Here is an 18,633-nt window from a genome sequence, read left to right on the forward strand (position 1 = left end):
GAGAGTCTGTAAAAGTGGTGCTTGCTCCAACTGCTGACTCTCGAGTCAACTGCTGACTCGAGAGCAGTTGACTCGAGAGTCTGTAAAAGTGGTGCTTGCTCCAACTGCTGACTCGAGAGTCCGTAGTTTAATCCATAGTTTTCTGTTTATTTTGAGATTTTCTGTGTTTAGTCCTGTTTCCCTGAGTCTCTGTGTTGTCCTGTTAGCCCTTGATTGTTCCGAGGGGTGTCTCGTTCCCTTGATTACCCCGTGTGTATTTATGTCCACCTGTTGTCTCTGTCTCTTGTCGGGTCCTTGTCTAATGTCTGTTTGTTCGTCTGCCGGCACAGTTGAACTGTGAAGTCCTGTGTCGGCATTAGCTCATCGTGTCAGTCCTTGTTGTCAGTNCAGTTGAACTGTGAAGTCCTGTGTCGGCATTAGCTCATCGTGTCAGTCCTTGTTGTCAGTGCTACCAGGTTTTAGCTGTGTGCTAACTTCTCTGCTGTGCCGCCTGTTTTTGGACTGTTTGAGCATCTTTATCATTAAACTCTTCATCATCTTCATAATTATCTGGGTTTCTGCATCACTCCTCACCACCACCTACCACCCTTTATGACAAACTGGAGCTTAAAGTAGCGAACTTTCCAGATTACAGAATAGTTTTTAGTGAATTAAAAAAAACATTTTGGTGAATAAAGTGGAGTGGACTTGCTACTTGTCAGATGACAGAAAACGCTGAAGTATCGTTTACGCTTCAGCACGGAGTAGCGGTTTAAGCAGAGAGGTAATGAAATACAACAGACACTGACAGGCCTCTGCGTCTGCCTTTCTCTGAAGAACTACTGAACGGGAGGAGACAGCCAGGTGAGGAAAAACTGTTCTTATCTATCGATTCGGTATTTTTATCATACAGACATTAGGCTGTTGTTGTTGTGCTATTAGCTAGCTGCTAGCTAACGACTTTGCTTGCAAAGCTAGATAACTAAAAAGCTTCTTCCNTATCATACAGACATTAGGCTGTTGTTGTTGTGCTATTAGCTAGCTGCTAGCTAACGACTTTGCTTGCAAAGCTAGATAACTAAAAAGCTTCTTCCCTGTATCGTTAATGATATCAGCCATTCTTCAGTATCACTTATGCAATAGGGGCACATCGCCCGTTCAAAACATATCATCATTTCCTTTGCTGCATAATGTACATTGTATTTATTCTGGTGTTAGGTAAATGTATCTTGAAGGAGAATAGCACTTAAATAAAAGTCCAACAAGGATATTCATTTAGAATTAAAAATAACTCACCCTGAACTACCATGATAGATAAAATGTATGTACTAAAAGTGTCATTAATGAAGGGGAAAAACTCAATCCAGACTTTAAGTTTAGGGTCTGGTTCACAGAGTATGCAGTTAATTTTTTCCCCAATTCAATGAAAAAAAAAAAAAGAAAAAGAAAAACTAACCTAAAATAAAATTGTAATCAAAACTTTTGGAATTGTAATGATTTCTTTTTTAAAAACAAAATGTTTTGTTTAAATAATTTTTTTCTAATTTAAATAACTAATTTTTGTCTCATGAACTTAAAAAGTTATTTGCCAAACATAAACTTTTATTTACACACATCAGAAATCTTTTGTTGCGAATTTGGGCCCGGCCCACGACGTCATGTGAGAGAAAAGTTTTTTAAGCAAAACTCAGTAGGCTTTTCTCATGGTGACATGCATTAACAATTACATTTTTATTTTTTTCGTTTTTCTGCAGTTCTACATTAAAGTTTGATGCAGATCTGCTTTCCTGAATGGACCATCTTCACCTCCACTGCAGTAGGAAACAGGCAGCTCTTTTTTATAGATTACAGTCCACTAAAAGGTTGCATTGTGCCCTTGTTTACATTTTAAATAGTGTAATTCTGTAAAGACAAATATGTCCGGTGGTCTAGCTCTGATTTACATATTTTGCTAAATTGCGGGTTTGAATATTGCAATACTTTCTTATAACAAAATAGACCTGCAGAAAGAAATTACTAATAAAATATCTTGCATATGCATAGTTGTATACTCTATATAGAGATTTACCTTAGCTTTGATTGTATATCTCACAATTTTATTTATCATTGTTTATTAAACTGTGAAAACTGTGTGGCTTTATTAATAATCTGTCCTAAAATGCGGTTAGATCGATGTGCCCCTTTTTTTTGAGCACTTGCCCCTATAGTGGTCTCTGCACGGCCCTGGCAGGCTGCTTTGCTCCTCAAGCACAAAATGACCAAATTTCTGTCAAGTAAGCGACTGAAGGAACCATCCAGCAGCCTAGCTATGTAGCTCTCTGCTGCAAAAAACCCCCCTAAAAACTACTGGCTGACTAAATCAGAAGGCATGAGGCAATATTTTTGCTAACACATACATATTGCGTAACAGTATTTAAAAAAGTGAGTAACAAACATTGTGCAATGGGGTTCCCCGGCCAGAAGCTAACGCTTTATGCTAACTGTACCAAATTGAAAACATTTCATACATGTTGAACTCATAAATAAACTGTCCCCTTTTCCTGATCATGTTCTCAGAACATAATAGCCTTTTCTTGTGTTTGCTACAACGATGAGAATGATAACATTCTTCCAGACTAAATCCCCCTCTGGCCATATGAGTGAATCCCACTTTCAATTCTGGGAAAGTTATCAAGATGACTATCAAGACCTGGTTTTGCAGAACTTAAACTTGCACTGCCTTATCTTCGCGGTGGGATTCTTTGAGCAATTGAGTCGTCCCGTTTTGTCGATACACATCTTGCTTTTATCTGATCAGGTTGTTTCTTTAAGACACTTTCAGTGCCAACAGAGAAACCGCTGAAAGATGTATGTCAAAGCAGTGAAGATCTTAACCACAGAAACCTCCAACTATCTTGTTCTCTTAGATGTTTATCTCTTTGATCCACATTTAGAGCGACACATCTTTTCCAGGATTCAAGCTGTATAATTGATTAAAAATTAGTTATAAGAAGGGAGTTTATTGGTTAAAATTGTTGTATTAATGTCACTTAATGCTAATTTTCACCACTTTTATATTTAGCTACTGAAAAAGAGTTACCATTGAATAATACACATTAGTCTTCAAAGGTTGTCCAATTTGGACGTTCAGGTAAGAGAGAAGAATTCAGGTCTTTTGTTTGTCCTTTAAAATACATTTTAAGATGGAGGTTTAAGTGGCTAGAGACAGATTTATTTTTTTTGTATTTAAAAGGCATTTATCGTATCGTTTATCATTTATCTCGATAAGAATTCTGATTTATCGTTGCCATGATAATTCCTAATTTAAAAAAAACAACAAATCCGTCCGTATTGTTAGTTGTAGTATTTTTTTTCCCACTGTTTATTCAACGACAGTATCAATAAATATCGATAAATGCAGTCAGTGTGATCAGTATAGTGATAAAAGTCATATTAATTTTTGGGACTGGCGTCTTAAGAAGCGTATAACTAATGGGAATATTTTTCAACAGCAGTATTTGTGGGGCTATGACTGCTGCGCCATGCAGTCATAGCAATAAAAAAATGTAATAGTTCTTATTGTCATTTTTGTTGTTATCACGATAGTACCACAAAATATCGGGATAAAAGATTAAGTCCAAATTGCCCACCTCTAACACATAGAGTTCTTTCTCTTAGAAAAACAGAATATTCAGTGTTTGAAAACAATATCGAGACTTTCAGTAAATTATAAATAATGACAGGACACACGGACATTTTGGGCATCAAACACATTTTATTTGAACTTATGCAGCTTATTTCAACACAGTTAGTGCACATGCAATGTTTAAATTATCACTATATGTTTGTACCAAGTTTTTTGTTTTATTTTGTTTTTTTATTTGAAATGTAAATATTTCAACATTTAGGTAATAAATTAACAAACGTAAGCATTACCAGAAACACCGCCCACAATGTGTGTACACTTTCAACAAAGCATAAAATTACAGAAATTAATAAATCAGCAATGTTTTGTATTTATAGCTTTTTTTTATGAAAATGTTTTTTCTTAAAAACACAAATTCAGTGAGACACCAGAAAAATGAGAGAAAAAATAAAAAATAAAATCACATTTGACTCATGTTTACAATAAGACAAAAATCCAAACAGGTCTTTCACTTAAAGGTATTGTGTGTAGGATTTTTCGCTGGACATTATTTTACCAAACAGATTAACAAGTGCTACAACATGAAGTCACAATGAGCCACTTTAGAGTCGTTTTCTGGAAATTTGGCTTCCAGACAGCAAGAAAAGAGGCAAACGTGACCAACTTTGCACACTTCGTCCAACAATCAAAGTGCATTTTTCAGGATTCCTCAGCAAAGCCAGAACCATTGTTTTGTCTAATGACCAGAGGTAATTAACCACTGCTCAGGCCTGAACAGTGGTTTTATTTAAGACCAACACATATTCTCTTAGAGGATACTACACATAGCACCTTTAACATTTTTCCACCTCAAAACATCAGAAACACAGTAAGAAGTTGTGAAGAAAATGCACAAATCCTTAAAAACGCATCACAGATAAAGAAGCAAACAGAGCATGTACATTTATGAATGTATTGATGATTTTATTTTGTGACCACTGAGAACCACTGAGTGTCGACTTGTTATACGTGTGGTGGAGCATTAAGATGCAAAATAATGCCTTAAAAAACAAAAAAGGAAAACTTTAGTTGTGGGCCTGAGAGATGGAGGTAGAAACGCAGGGAAAGTGGCTAAAATCCAGCTCATACATGATTTATTTAGTATTAAGTACTGTATGTTTCAGTAGCGTAGATATATATGGCTTTCCTCTCTCTAAGCTGTCCAAAGTGCATTTAATGCCGTCATTAAGTAGGAAACGTAGGCGTCTGAAGGTGATATATGTCTTAGGAAGTAGATTTATTTGTTTTCTTGCCAAATGAGTCAACTATGTTCTTTATGCTGCACAAAAAACTGGGCAAATTTACAAGCATTCCTAAATTTATGTACTTAGTTTACGTCTGGTAAACCAAACTAGCAAAGAAAAAAAAGCAAATAAATTAAGATTACTCCTCAAAAGTTGCCAATTTTAGACAAATTTTGTGATTTTTTGACAGCTGACAAAATTTTCTTTGAAAATCAGCAAATGGTTTACATTTTTTGGTATTTATTATGTTTTAAGATTTACTTAAAGTCTAACTAACCCCCAAATCAATGGGCTTTTTTAACTGATAAACTGCCTATGTAGGTTGTTTAAAGTGCTATCGTTATATTTCTTTGCAAATTTCGACATTTTTGTGTACATTTGTTTAGTTTTGTGTTACTTCGCCTATAACCATGTCAGTTGTAATCTGGTCATTGCTTTCCTTTACTTTTCCAGTCTTGCTTAACGAACCAAAGCGTAATTTGGTTCGTTGAAAACGGTGAAAATTTACAACCATTTCCAAATTTTACGTGAATAGTAAAATGTACCAGCAGGGAAAATAGTAAATATATAAATAAATAAAACACCCCCCAAAAGTTGTCAGTTGGACTGATTTTGTGAATTTTTGACAAAAACTGGATTTTTTTTTTTACACTTTTAACCCCCAAATCACCTTTAAAAAAAATTGATAAATTGCCTAAATTGATTATATAGTGTTCTATTGTTATTTCTGTGCAAATTTAGACATTTTCATGTAAGTTTGTGTAGTTTTGCCTAAAACCATCTCATGTGTCTTTGCCATTGCTTTTCTACGCCGTTACACTCAGAGCGAAGCGAAGTGCAGCGAAGAACAACGGCTAATTTTTACCTGACTGCTGCTCAGATCCGTTATTATACAAAAAACACCGTGAAAATTTCCACACATTAATTTTAGATAGTTTACATCTGATAAACTGTTCCAGCAAAGACAGAAGTGCAAAAAACAAAAACTAGAAAAGTTTTCAGTTAGACCAGTTTAGTGACTGTTTAACAAACTGACGATGCATTGGTTTTCATTAAATTGAAAGGAAAAATGTGCTTTACGCTTATTTTGTATTTATCATTTTTACAACTCCACATTTTTTTTAAATAGCTTTCGTTTCCACTGGTTCTGCAAAACTATAATCCTGAAATACAGCCAAACATTTCGCTCAGATGCATAACTGCCTTCTTGGTGAATCAGGCTCAACCAAGCGAACCTGAAGTGCCACCATAATGCTCAAACGCCTTTTTCAAAATCTCATTCTTGCCAACAATTGACTCTCAGTTACATAACCTTCATACTGCAGATGCTTTGTCCTTTGATGATTGGATTATTTTTTAAACCGTCAGTAAATCCGAACGCAGCTTTAAATCAACTTGAGTTCTGGTCATTATTTGCTGTTAATAATCTGAACATCTAAGTTTTTTAAAAGATGCACAAACTCGTCTTTTGGCTGTTCTGTTCTGCAAGCAAATCCACATTTCTTTGAATTGTGTTCACAAGATTTTCTATTAATATTTAAAAGTTGTTTTGAACTATCTTTTTCTACTTAGCTGGTGTTTAGTTCTCACAGCAATAAAAACACATCCATAAAAATAATGTCAGCTTTGTCCACATTTGATAGGCACATTTAGTTACAGACTGGCCTTTGAATGGCTTTTATATGACTAGATTAGCGTTAAACCAGAAGTAAACTTGCACTTTGAGGTGAATACTATTAAAATATTTTTCTTCTCATGGCTTATGGCTCTAGCTTTTCTTATTTATGTATTTTAATACGCTGCATAATTTTTTCTAAAGTAAATTTTAGGTGAGATAAAATATTTTGCTGGTTATAATGTAAAGTGAAGTAAAATTCACAGCTGCCTTACGATTGTGACATCTTTGAACGCGTCGTGTTGTGGATTCTGATTGTGAAGTTTCTACAACATGTATCAGAAAGTTTGACTTATTAGTTGATCTGGCTTAAGAGTTTTAATTTTAAAGTTATTTTTAAAATCCTTTTTTAGAGAACATGAACAAACAAGTCATCAATTAAGAAAATTAATGCAAAATAATATCCTGATGGAAGCTCAGCGACTCAACGTACGGCTTTAAATGTAAATCCATGTATTTGCACAGTTTGGGAAGAAAATAAATCACTAAATGACGCTAGGAACTAATCAAATGTATAATTGCTATTGAGAAAGAAGTAAGACTTCAGGGCGGAGAAGCACTGCTATGTCTGTTAGTAAGGCTAAACCAACGAGAATCTGAAAAAAAATTATGCAAAGCAAACATTTTGAAATCTGATGTCTGTTTTTCCCCATCCTACCAATGAGTTGGTAGTCCACTGGTCCGACAAATCAGAAACGCTTCTCTGTTGGCTTACAACTTGAGAGTGGACCAACTACAACTAAAACCACTTAGGCTGAGTTGGGAGTCGTTTGCTTGCAGTTAAAATGTAAAATCTATTCGTTGTAATCATCAATGTGAAGAAGATGAGAAAAAGTGCAAGCAGCTGCCTATGAGGTTGATAAACCTTTGTACGATAACCGGATCACAGCTTCTAAATAACAGTCAGCATTCAGAGTTATTGTGTGATCCGCTCATCATGATTGGGAAAGAAAACAGATTTTGAGCACGAAATCCTGATTGGCAGTGTCGCTTTTGCTCGTCCAGAATATCAATCTACCTGCATCAATGCTGATAAGCCAACGATCCTGACGGAGTTTGCTCCTCCTCTTTGGGTCTGAAACTGATGGTGGAGGTGCGGAAACGTCCCACTTACAGAGGGATCATTTGTAAACGCAGCGAACACGCACGCAACCTGACTGCAGCAAGAGCCGGACAGCCTTTAAACTCACTGGTTTCCATGGTTACCTGCAATCATCTTGCCGTTTTAACATTAGCTAGCATGTTGTCAGCACACTACAAAGTTTTGCTACCAAATTTACATTAGTGAATGAGATGCGTCTTAAGGAGCCATAAGCATAAAATGCAGGTGAGGCGATAAATGGCGAGAGAAAACGGCACAAACGTCGGACATTACGATGACTACCGTTGGTTTTAGCTGTTACGTTGGCAATATAAGTGCTAAATCTTAAATGTATGCCTGATATATAAAAGAAAAAGGGACGCAGTGCTTTGCTACCAATTATCAACACTACAACAACTAGATAACAATGTTAGGAAAAAGTTTTAATCCCGAAAAAATGAGCGAAGGAGAAGCTAGCATAACTATTTCAGTTATGCTAGCTTGAGTTTGACGATCTTAACATGTGGATGCGACGCCGGACATCTGTGCGTTTCGGCTCAGTTACAAAATAAAAAAAGTGACCTAAACACCAGCTCTGACATATCACAATAAAAACATAAAACTGTAACAGACTGAATGCTGTGTGTGAAATATTTGCGTGTTTTTTGGTGTTAAATTCTGAAACGTAAGGTGCCGTTGTTGTCGGTTGCTATGGCAAGAAAAAAAAGTGGTTCTGAGTTGTTCAACGGTTTTTCTGCATTATTTTCCCTTTGCTGTGGCGCACTACACCAAGTTAATAATACCCACATCGTCAGGTTTCATTTTCTTCTACCGCACCAACAATGGCATGTAAAAAAATCAATTTTTCGCCGTTAAGCGTTGGATGTAAACATACAAGGGGAAGTTAAGCACGCTGTTAAATTACATCCGAATGCTGGTAGCAAAGTGATGAGACGACCAGGAAAGCAGCGGTAAAAAGCCAAAGCGGTTTTAATCCTGTGAAAATGGAGCCTAAACTTTATTTTTAAGTAGGGTTTAGTGGTCTGCTTTTCTAATTAATTGTGGACTCAGCTATCCTTTTATGTAAATAAAGAGAAATTTGTGCTGCATCAGCTGTTGCTAAAAAGCTGGAAACTCAATGAACAAAGCAGAAAAATATATATTTTTTAAAAACTACAATTGTTGAATTAAAATCAACATTAGGCTTAGCTAATGTTGGTCTTGTTTTTGTGTACAACATCCTAGAAACACAATCACCAAATAAATGATTTCTAATGTGTTTTTAACGTTGCACTTCACACAGCCTTATATCTCCCAAGGCATTCTTGTGGCACCGTATTTAACAACCTATCAGTTACTTGATTTTGCCTTTTTCCTCGTTTCGAGACGCGTCATCTGCTCTACACGAACATCGCTGTGTTGCACAAACACTATGGCCGTAGTTTCAGATCTTGCATATTATTTTAAAACTTCTGTGTGGGAGTTATTTTGTTTTTACACATGAAATAATTAATGAAGTACCAGCCCTTCTTTAATGAAAATACAGAGGACACTCGGATGTCTCCGGATACACAAGCTGGAAGTGATTCTGAAATGGGATGCTTCAGGATTATAAATGACATGCTGGTCATTGTCACATTCAAAGGTTTGTTAAAAGTATAAGGTTGAAATAGTTGGACCTGAGATTTAGCAATTTGCTGATGTTCAGAGATTAGCTGTGTATTTATGAGAGTTTGAGGTTTTTCTTGTAACTTGTGAGTAGAAAGAATGTTCTTTTTGGAAATGCTAATTAATGTCTTCCTAAAGTTCACATGGAAAAGAAAAACGCTCCATTCATCTTACTAATCATCTACAAGGGTGGGTAACTTTTAAAACAAAGATGCTAAGAGTGGATCTGAGTGTTAATGAGCCTAATTTTATTAGAGCTTAAACTGCGTGTCATCAGCAAAGAAGGAAAGAAAAATACATATATAGCTTTTATTTTATTCAAAAAATTCTGCTGTACATAATTTTCTAGCATGATTGTGCTTCCGTACCCTCAGAGTAAAGTTGGGTGTGATATCCCTGTGTGATTGAGGGTTGATTAGATCTCAACTGGCACCAATTTCAAGGTCAATAAAAGGTTTTTCAGCATTGGGTAGTAGAACAGCTATTGCTTAAAGGACAGGGATCGAAGGAATTACATATGGCTTGCCTGAACGCCTTGGTGTTTTTGCATAACTGGGTGATTCTCTGCTGTCCGGTTCAGATTCAGGGTGAATGCCGGGTAAATGTGGGCTAAATTCATTGTTAAAATGTTGCTTTTTAGGTACTTATGAATGGGAAAGTGTTTCTAAATGGTGAGTCTTTGCATTATTGAGATGTTTAACTGCCTTCTACTGTAGGCATGGGCCAGTTATTGTTACCGTAATCCAAGGTTACACCATTTTTTCAGCAGAGGTTGAGCTAATGCAGCACTTCCCCTCCCCTACATGTTGCTAAAACACTGACAGTTAGCTTGACTTTTCTTCACATGCAACAAAATGTGGAAATGTTTCCAGTCGTGAAAAATAAACAGTTATTTTATGTATAAGAATCATCACTGTAATATTCAGTGTTATTTGAGAAGTTGTAACAGCCGTTGGTGTTTTTCAGTTTCAAGCGGAAGCAGTAAGATTTCTTTATACATTTTTGCTTTCAGTTTTGGCGAAAATACCATAAAACTGGTGGGAATCTCAAACCAGCCCATGCCTAACTTACAAAGGTGTTTAAAGTAGGCCTGTTGCAATAAATCAATGAATCACAAGACACATTAAAATGAGATCAATCATTTCCATTTTTATGGTTTATTGATCTTTCGACCAAATATTGGATGACAAAAGTATCGAGTCTGGTCTCAACTAATCTTTTTGTTGAAAAACAAGAGACTTTATAATTGATTTTATTTGGCATTTCAGTTTATTTATTTTGGATATTTAAAATATTTTCCATTTCTAGTGTTAGATGTTCATACAAAATTAAAGCTTAATGATATTTGCCATTATATTACTTGAAAATGGTCTCAAAAAACAATATTATCGTTTATCGCAATAACTTGTGGGGCGATTTATCGTCCAGCAAAATTTGTTATTGTGACAGGCCTAATTAAAATACCTAAAAATGGCTACAATGATGTAAAATAGAAAACATCCAAAAGCGCCAGAGCCTTCCTTTAATTGTGCAGGCAAATATGAAGAGTGATATGAAGCCATAAACAAGAGATGGCACATGAAAAATAAATAATTAGCATATAAAAATTTGGATTTAAGAGAAGATGCACCAGCGCCAAACTGGTTCTTCACAGGAGAATTATTAAAATACATAAAAAATAATTAAAAAAAGAAGTGATGAGGACAAAACAAGGAGCCCACCCTGCTTTGTGTACCAATAAGCAGAAAAGGCAACACAGGATGATGAGCAGTGAGGGAGCAGAGGGTGTGCCGGACCAGTGTGTGACTTTAATATGCAGTAAATGATAGAAATAGTGGCTAACGTACGTTAGTTACACATTGGTGGATATCTTGTACTTGGGAGACATGTTATTATGGAACCAGATGAAACTAAAAATGAGGCCCAGGGATTTGGGTATACGTTCGTCGTAGGCAAACGTCATGGCCTCGTGCAGCGGGACTTTGACGACCTCGATGAGTTCCCCCTCGCGCGGGTCGCCTCCGCCGGCGCTCACGCAGTTGTCGTCGGAAACCTCGGCGTAAAACATGGTCTGCTTCGAACCTATTACACCCACACTTGATCTGCAGAGGAAAAAACAAACTTGAAAATCAGTAGTTTGGAAAAAACCCTTGAACTTTCCCACATTTCCTCAAAACTTAATGTGAATGAATGCTTTTCTACTTATTTTTTCATGCATAAAACTGTTAAAATTGGCTGGGCGTTTGTATTAAAGCCTCTTCGGCCTGGTGTAATATTTCTACAGGATTTCCCCAACAGAAAAACAATAATGTGATGAGAATTGAAACTGTGGCAAATACTTTTTCTTCCTCTTATTATTTTTCACAAATATGGAAAATACATCTTCACTTTTTCTATATGAAAACCTTATGTTATTTTCTTGGTCCTAAAACATAAAAGAAGAAATTAAATTAGCAAAGGAAAAATTAGCAAAAAGCAGAAGAAGGTGCTCTGCTTAGAAGAGAATGAAAGTTAACTCGTTTTTTGCTTGTTTATATGGAACGTGCTTTAAAAATGGCCACTGCCATTTTAAAACACGGTGGTGGCAGCATCATGTATTCTACTGTTTAGCTTGTCTGCAAAATAATAAGCTAAAATTTGCATGTATGCATGCGTTAAGTTAGTGCCAAGACATGCCCCAATTTTCAGATTGTTTCAAAATTTATGAAAATTTTAAAAATATTATCTATTTAAAAAATGTTTTAAAAAGTATTGTTTATTTAAAAAAATCAAATAAAATTATGTCTGGTTATGTCTGAGCTGCTTCAATTTTCTTTCAATTTAGTAATTAAGCTTGTTGCAATAAGCAATAAATCACATGATGAATTAAAATCATCTTAAAATGCGTGATTGTTTTTCTCTCTACCAAAAACGGGATGACATAAAACTTCGGTATCCATTTTATGTGCTTCACTTTGGAAATATAAAGTCTTCCAGTTCAAACGATAAACATGCATTAGAAATGAATGTTTGTTGATCTTTGAAAAGGCTCTCAAAACAACAATATTGTTATCATCACAACAAATCCATTTAAGCCAAATACAACAATGAATACTTTTCCAAGGAGCTGTGGAGTAAAATCCCATTAAGTATTGTTTGGGGATTTCCATTTCCTGAGCCGTGTTGCGTTTTTGTGCATGTTTGCCAAATGGAAAGAAGAAAAGAAAAAAAAAAGACCCTTATGGGCTTCATGTGGGTTAAGACGACACCATCCTACACAATGGAAGCCGCCCACACATAACAATGGACCCAGACGACACCAACTCAGCTGCAGGAGGTTTTCAAGTCAAATCAAAAACATATTTTCGTTAGCGTTCAGTCACGCCTGTCCAGGTTTTACTGTCGGATATGGGGCTGCTCACATCCTGGCAGCGCCGGGCGGCCAACATGTTGACAGTGATGAATGGTTTCCCCTGATGTTTCCCCCCAACTCACTCACACTGCTTATTATTTTAAGAAGCTCCAGCAGATATTAGTTGGGTTTCATTTCAGAGGTTCCCCTGAAAACGGCTAGCATTAATATTTTATCTCGTTACACTTCCTCCTGTTTTACACTTCCCTCAGATTAGGGGAAAAAATTATTCCAAATACTAAAACAGTTGCTTACACTAAGAATAAAATCACCAAGTATTAAAAATAAAATGCTTCATTTCTCGTCTATTTTTGCACATTAAAATCATATTTTACACATATTAAATTTTAAGCTACAAAATGAACTAAATTGTTTATTTAGAATAATTTTTTCTTTTATGTATTTTTTTTACTAGCTTAAATGTGACCTGTGATGCTTCTTTGAATATGTTAGGCTAGCTCAGTGGGCGATAAAAACATTTTCATTACATTTTTTGCACCAAATCATTCGTGCTGGAGCTCAGCCTGGGTTGCTAGGTAATGGGCTGGGCTTCACTGGGGTTGCTAGGTAACGGGCTGGGCTTCACTGGGGTTGCTAGGTAACGGCGCAGTGCCTGCTGATTTGTGACTTTCCGAAGGTTTTTGAAACATTTACTGCCAAAAACAGGCTAGATGTTTTTTATTTTTTTGCTTATAGAAGCAGTAAAAACCAAAATAAATGTACAGAAACGTGAATTTTGCATAACAGAGCCTCTTTAGATAGAAACTAGAGAAATGTTTTATTTGATTAGCAGAATCGATAAGATGAATCGACTACTAACATAATAATTTACAACAGCTCTAAAGATAGCTGATATATTGGTTAAATATTGTTTTACATCTTCCTGTATATTCTGAGACACTTACAGAACCTGAACAATAGTCCAGCTGTTATTTAAAGTCTATAACTCTTTGCCTCGTTCAGAAGAATGGAAAGTCTATTTTTACAGCGTATAAAACTGTTTTTCCTTACACCAGGAAGCGACTCCTGAGCCATGAACAGGGGAATTGTTTTTCACTTTATTCACACGGCCTCCAACTTCTGGGTTGCATTTGTTAGGCTTGTCACCGTCTTTCACTCCGACGCGTCTTTGATGGCCAGCAGATTTACGGGAGGAGCTCGGAGGAAGCAGCAGGTGATTCCAAACCCTTATTTCTGAGGAAACGTCTAAAGCGGCGCTAACCTGAATGAAGTAATCCTCTTCAGCTTGGAGGCTGGTATATCGTAGCCACACTCCTCCAGCACTTCCTGCCGGGCGATCTCCTCCAGCGACAGGTCCGGTTTGTCCACCAGGCCAGCGCAGAGCTCGTAGGTGACCCCCGCCGAGGCCGGGGGCCACGGGGACGAAGGAGAGCTCTCCTCGGCTGGGGCCGACTGGCCCTCTTGAGATTCGGAGGCGTCGCCCTCTTCGGCCTTCTCGGCGCCCTGAGAAGTCTTCGTCTTGGCCTTTTCCCACTCACACATGTAAACAGCTGCAGGTGCGAGACAGCAGAAGATTGATGGATATGAATTCATCAAACTGTGTTATATTTAAGGTTAAAAATGTAACCGTGTTCTCGGTTGTGGTTGTTTTTATCTAAACGAGATAAAAAGAGGGGATAAGTCACGGCCCAGACTTCCTTGAATTTAAAGCGCTGCTGCGATTTCTGATAAAAAAGCCGATTAAACATGTCGTTGTTTTAAAAGCGAAAGTGCACACCGGATGCTCAAAAGTCCAAATTTAGATCAGTGACAAAAAAATAAAAGGTACCTGGACGGAACTGCTTGACGAGGACAAAACAGTGAGAGGTGGTGTTGAAGAGCAGCACAGATACACTGCAAAATACAGGAAAAGTCATCGTTAAACACGCCAACATTTCATTTCAGGAGCAGGGATTCATTATAAAAGCCAAAAGCATCTTATGTTATAACATCCCTTCAAAAACAGCTCAGCATTTTCAGGCTTTTTCTTTGCAGTTTTTAGGGTTTAAATGTCATCTAAAGCCAAGTTTCCCACATATTTTGCATTTTCTTGTTGAATCTATTTGTTTGCATCTGATTCCACGTTGGAAGCTCAAATTTTTGCAGCTGTAAGTCAGACTGAGGAGTTTTTTTCTTTTCAGGATAACGATGTTTAACCTTACAGTCAAACCAACATGCAGGGATCATCAGATTTCAGGCTTGATTTTATCACACCGTACTTTATTCTCTTAAAGCAAGTTGTAGCCATTACAACTCCCTTTTAAAATGTAAATTTTAACATCAGGGGTGTCCAAGTAAGTAATAACTTGTTTTTAATCAATAATTTATTAATATTGTTGAATTTTTTTCTAGTTCCACTAGCAGATTATTTCACTTTTAATAAATTTTCCCCATGTTTTAAGCTAAATTATTGACTTAAAACAAGCTCCTATTTCTTCCTGAATGCAGTAGTTTTGACTGATTTCAAACGCACCAATATATTTGCGTTAGAAACTAAACCAAGATGTAAGATTTAGTGCTTTCCAGTGTAAGATTGAATCCCAGAACTGGTTTTTAAAAATAAAACAATTTGCATAAAACACTGCTCAGACAACAAACTTTATAAACGTCTTCATTAAGCTCCGTCAGATGACAAAGGTTTCCAAATTTATCTTCATATTGGAGTTTTCCTGTTCTAAACTCCTAAAAATAAAACCGATACTAAAATAAATGTCATTAGCCGGACTAACAATACTAAAATAAGAATCGGAATCTGGAGAGCAGCAGGTCACATCGCTGGGATTTCAACTCGTCGCAACCAGGATATGGAAATAAAACTAGAGCGAGGGTCAACGGTCACTGCCGTGTGTCCGTCCGTCCGTCCGTCCGTCCGTGTGTGTGTGTGTGTGTGTGTGTGTGTGTGTGTGTTTGTCGGTGAAAACTTGAAGCCTAGGGTCGGCGTTGGGAAAGCGGATGCGTCTGAGGTGGCAGGAAACCCTGCCCCGTCTTTCCCATGCTCAAAGGGAAACCAGGAGATTGCAGTGAAAAGTTTCTAACAATTCCTGAGACGATGATGAACTTCTCTTTGCATTTTTAAATTTCAGATGATGAAAAACACGTTTCGCGCTCAGTGCGCGCCAAAAATATACCTCATGTCAGCTAAATGTTTGTCTACAGGACAGATGGGTCTGCAGTTTGTGACACTGCCTTGGATAAGACAACAAAAAAGCGAGTGGGGGATTGCTGTGACTGAATAGACACTCAGTCGGGAGATAATCTGCATTTTTATTTATACTAACTGAAACATGTGGAGACGTGTTTTAAAGCCCCAAAACAGACATGAAGAATAGCAGGTAATACTTGAACTATAAAGCTGTTTGCCTGCAGGTTTGTTTGCATCATGTTTGTTGCTTCACTGCAAAAACACAAAATCTAACCAAATATCTGTATCTAGTTTCTACTGGGAATATTTTAGTTCACTTAATATAAGACAAAACTAACTTAAACGTACATTTTTAGCAAAACAAAAAATCTTGTTTTAAGTCAATAATTTCTTAATATTGTTGAAAAAGTACCAGATTATTTCACTCAAGACATTTTTACTGTATTATAAGTGAAATAATTTGCCAGTGGAACTAGAACTGGGTTGCTAGGTGACGGGCTGCGCTTGGCTGGCGTTGCTAGGTGACCAGCTGGGCCTGGCTGGCGTTGCTAGGTAACGGCACCAGTGGAACTCAAACTTTTTCATCAATATTAAGGACTTATTGAACTAAAACAAGCTCCTATTTCTTCAATGCAAATAAATTCAAATTCAAAAATACTTATTAATTCCAAACAGAAATTAAATAATGATAATTTTCTTGCTGAATATCTACTTTTAAGTTAGTTCTGTTTTATTTCAAGTGTACCAAGATATGAGCACTAGAAACTGGACCAAAATATGTCTTTGCAGTGCATATCCATGTGTTTCAAATATCTCAATAAATGAAGACCTGAAAATAATAGTCGTCATGAAGAAAATAGAAATAAATATAAATTACGTTAGACAATAGACGATATTAGACACAACATTCCGGTTCGGCCTGGACAGTTTTTACAGAATAGAAAAGGAAAACTTTGTCTCTGCTGATAATTGCGAAGCTTTTGATCCTTTTTAAAAGGGTTTCACACCAGCAGCTTCAGAAACTCGGCTTCTTGCTGCTCCACTTCCTTTCTCAATCACTTCTTTCCTCTCTGCCACCTCGCTGAAAGCACAGAAACAAAAACAACCTTTTCCACTTTGCTGGCTTCCCAGAAGAACATGAGAGCTGCACTTGTGACCAACGTTTTAGGTTTTAGTTTTTTAGTTTTCTCTTCATAAAAATGTCGCTCGCTGATGGGAAGCAGCCAGAGAAACCCTTAAACTAACTTCCAAAAACACAACATATTGGAAAAATGTTATTGTTTTTATTAATATTTTTGTTACATTGCAAACACAAACGTCAGTACATTTTCTTGGTATTTTTTAATTTTGTTTTACTGACATCATTGTGTTGCTTTTTCCTGAAGCTAATCAGAAATTTCTGGCCAGTTTCAGTTCAAACAGCAGCCCGACGCACCACTCAGATCGCAGCTTCAGTGTTTCTCCTTGACTGAATAAAGGGCAACACTGGTGGTTGCCATGGTGACGCTATACCCCTGACTGGGCCGGGATTGGATTTCTGAGATCAGTATTTCCTCATTGATCTAATCGATTAGCCAAATATAGACACTGACAGACAGATGGACCATCTAGTCGCTTTAAAGTCTTTGTAGCTCAGATTTAGACTTTTATAAACGGGAGGTGCCGTCGCATAACTTATAAATTTTAACTTTAATTAGTTATTGATTAACTTTGGGCTCTGATGTCGTCTCCAATATCTCCAAAGACTTTCTGCTTCAGCTTAAACGTGATTTAGGCAAATTTAATGCTTAATTTGGCCTAAACAAAGCACAGCTCTTGGACTTAATAGGAGCTCAGCAAACAATTTGTTCAACTTAAAAAGAGAAATCTTTTATGATTTAAAAAAAAATACATTTTTGTAAATCTCTTCAGTAACAGAAGAANATCAAATAAAATTATGTCTGGTTATGTCTGAGCTGCTCCAATTTTCAGATTTTTATGTAAAAAAAAAAACCCCTATGCTCCAATTTTCTTTCAATTTAGTAATTAAGCTTGTTGCAATAAGCAATAAATCACATGATGAATTAAAATCATCTTAAAATGTGTGATTGTTTTTCTCTCTACCAAAAACTGGATGACATAAAACTTCGGTATCTATTTTATTTGCTTCATCTTGGAATTATAAAGTCTTCCAGTTCAAACGATAAACATGCATTAGAAATGAATGTTTGATGATCTTTGAAAAGGCTCTCAAAACAATATTATCATCACAACAAATCCATTTAAGCCAAATACAACAATGAATACTTTTCCAAGGAGCTGTAGAGTAAAATCCCATTAAGTATTGTTTGGGGATTTCCATTTCCTGAGCCGTGTTGCGTTTTTGTGCATGTTTGCCAAATGGAAAGAAGAAAAGAAAAAAAAAAGACCCTTATGGGCTTCATGTGGGTTAAGACGACACCATCCTACACAATGGAAGCCGCCCACACATAACAATGGACCCAGACGACACCAACTCAGCTGCAGGAGGTTTTCAAGTCAAATCAAAAACATATTTTCGTTAGCGTTCAGTCACGCCTGTCCAGGTTTTACTGTCGGATATGGGGCTGCTCACATCCTGGCAGCGCCGGGCGGCCAACATGTTGACAGTGATGAATGGTTTCCCCTGATGTTTCCCTCCAACTCACTCACACTGCTTATTATTTTAAGAAGCTCCAGCAGATATTAGTTGGGTTTCATTTCAGAGGTTCCCCTGAAAACGGCTAGCATTAATATTTTATCTCGTTACACTTCCTCCTGTTTTACACTTC

The 18,633-nt window shown here is 36.7% G+C and overlaps 1 protein-coding gene and 1 long non-coding RNA gene across 2 annotated transcripts; one reads left to right on the forward strand and one right to left on the reverse strand.

The window, feature by feature from the left end:
• Nucleotides 1-3,550: 3,550 nt before the first annotated feature.
• LOC107835244 (uncharacterized) lies at nucleotides 3,551-7,969 on the forward strand. Its single transcript, XR_001661071.1, has 3 exons — nucleotides 3,551-5,373; nucleotides 6,460-6,462; nucleotides 7,959-7,969. It is a non-coding gene; the product is annotated as an uncharacterized LOC107835244 (long non-coding RNA).
• A 712-nt stretch (nucleotides 7,970-8,681) lies between these two features.
• Nucleotides 8,682-14,594, reverse strand: LOC103135114 (uridine diphosphate glucose pyrophosphatase-like). Its single transcript, XM_007547724.2, has 3 exons — nucleotides 14,492-14,594; nucleotides 13,925-14,213; nucleotides 8,682-11,413 (listed from the first exon to the last, which is right to left on the reverse strand). Exons 1-3 carry the CDS (start codon nucleotides 14,577-14,579, stop codon nucleotides 11,164-11,166), a joined length of 627 nt encoding a protein of 208 aa, XP_007547786.1. The 5' UTR covers nucleotides 14,580-14,594; the 3' UTR covers nucleotides 8,682-11,163.
• Between the last annotated feature and the right edge of the window lie 4,039 nt (nucleotides 14,595-18,633).

Source organism: Poecilia formosa, unplaced genomic scaffold (assembly GCF_000485575.1).
Source record: "Poecilia formosa unplaced genomic scaffold, Poecilia_formosa-5.1.2 Scaffold1, whole genome shotgun sequence".
Taxonomy (NCBI): Eukaryota; Metazoa; Chordata; class Actinopteri; order Cyprinodontiformes; family Poeciliidae; genus Poecilia; species Poecilia formosa.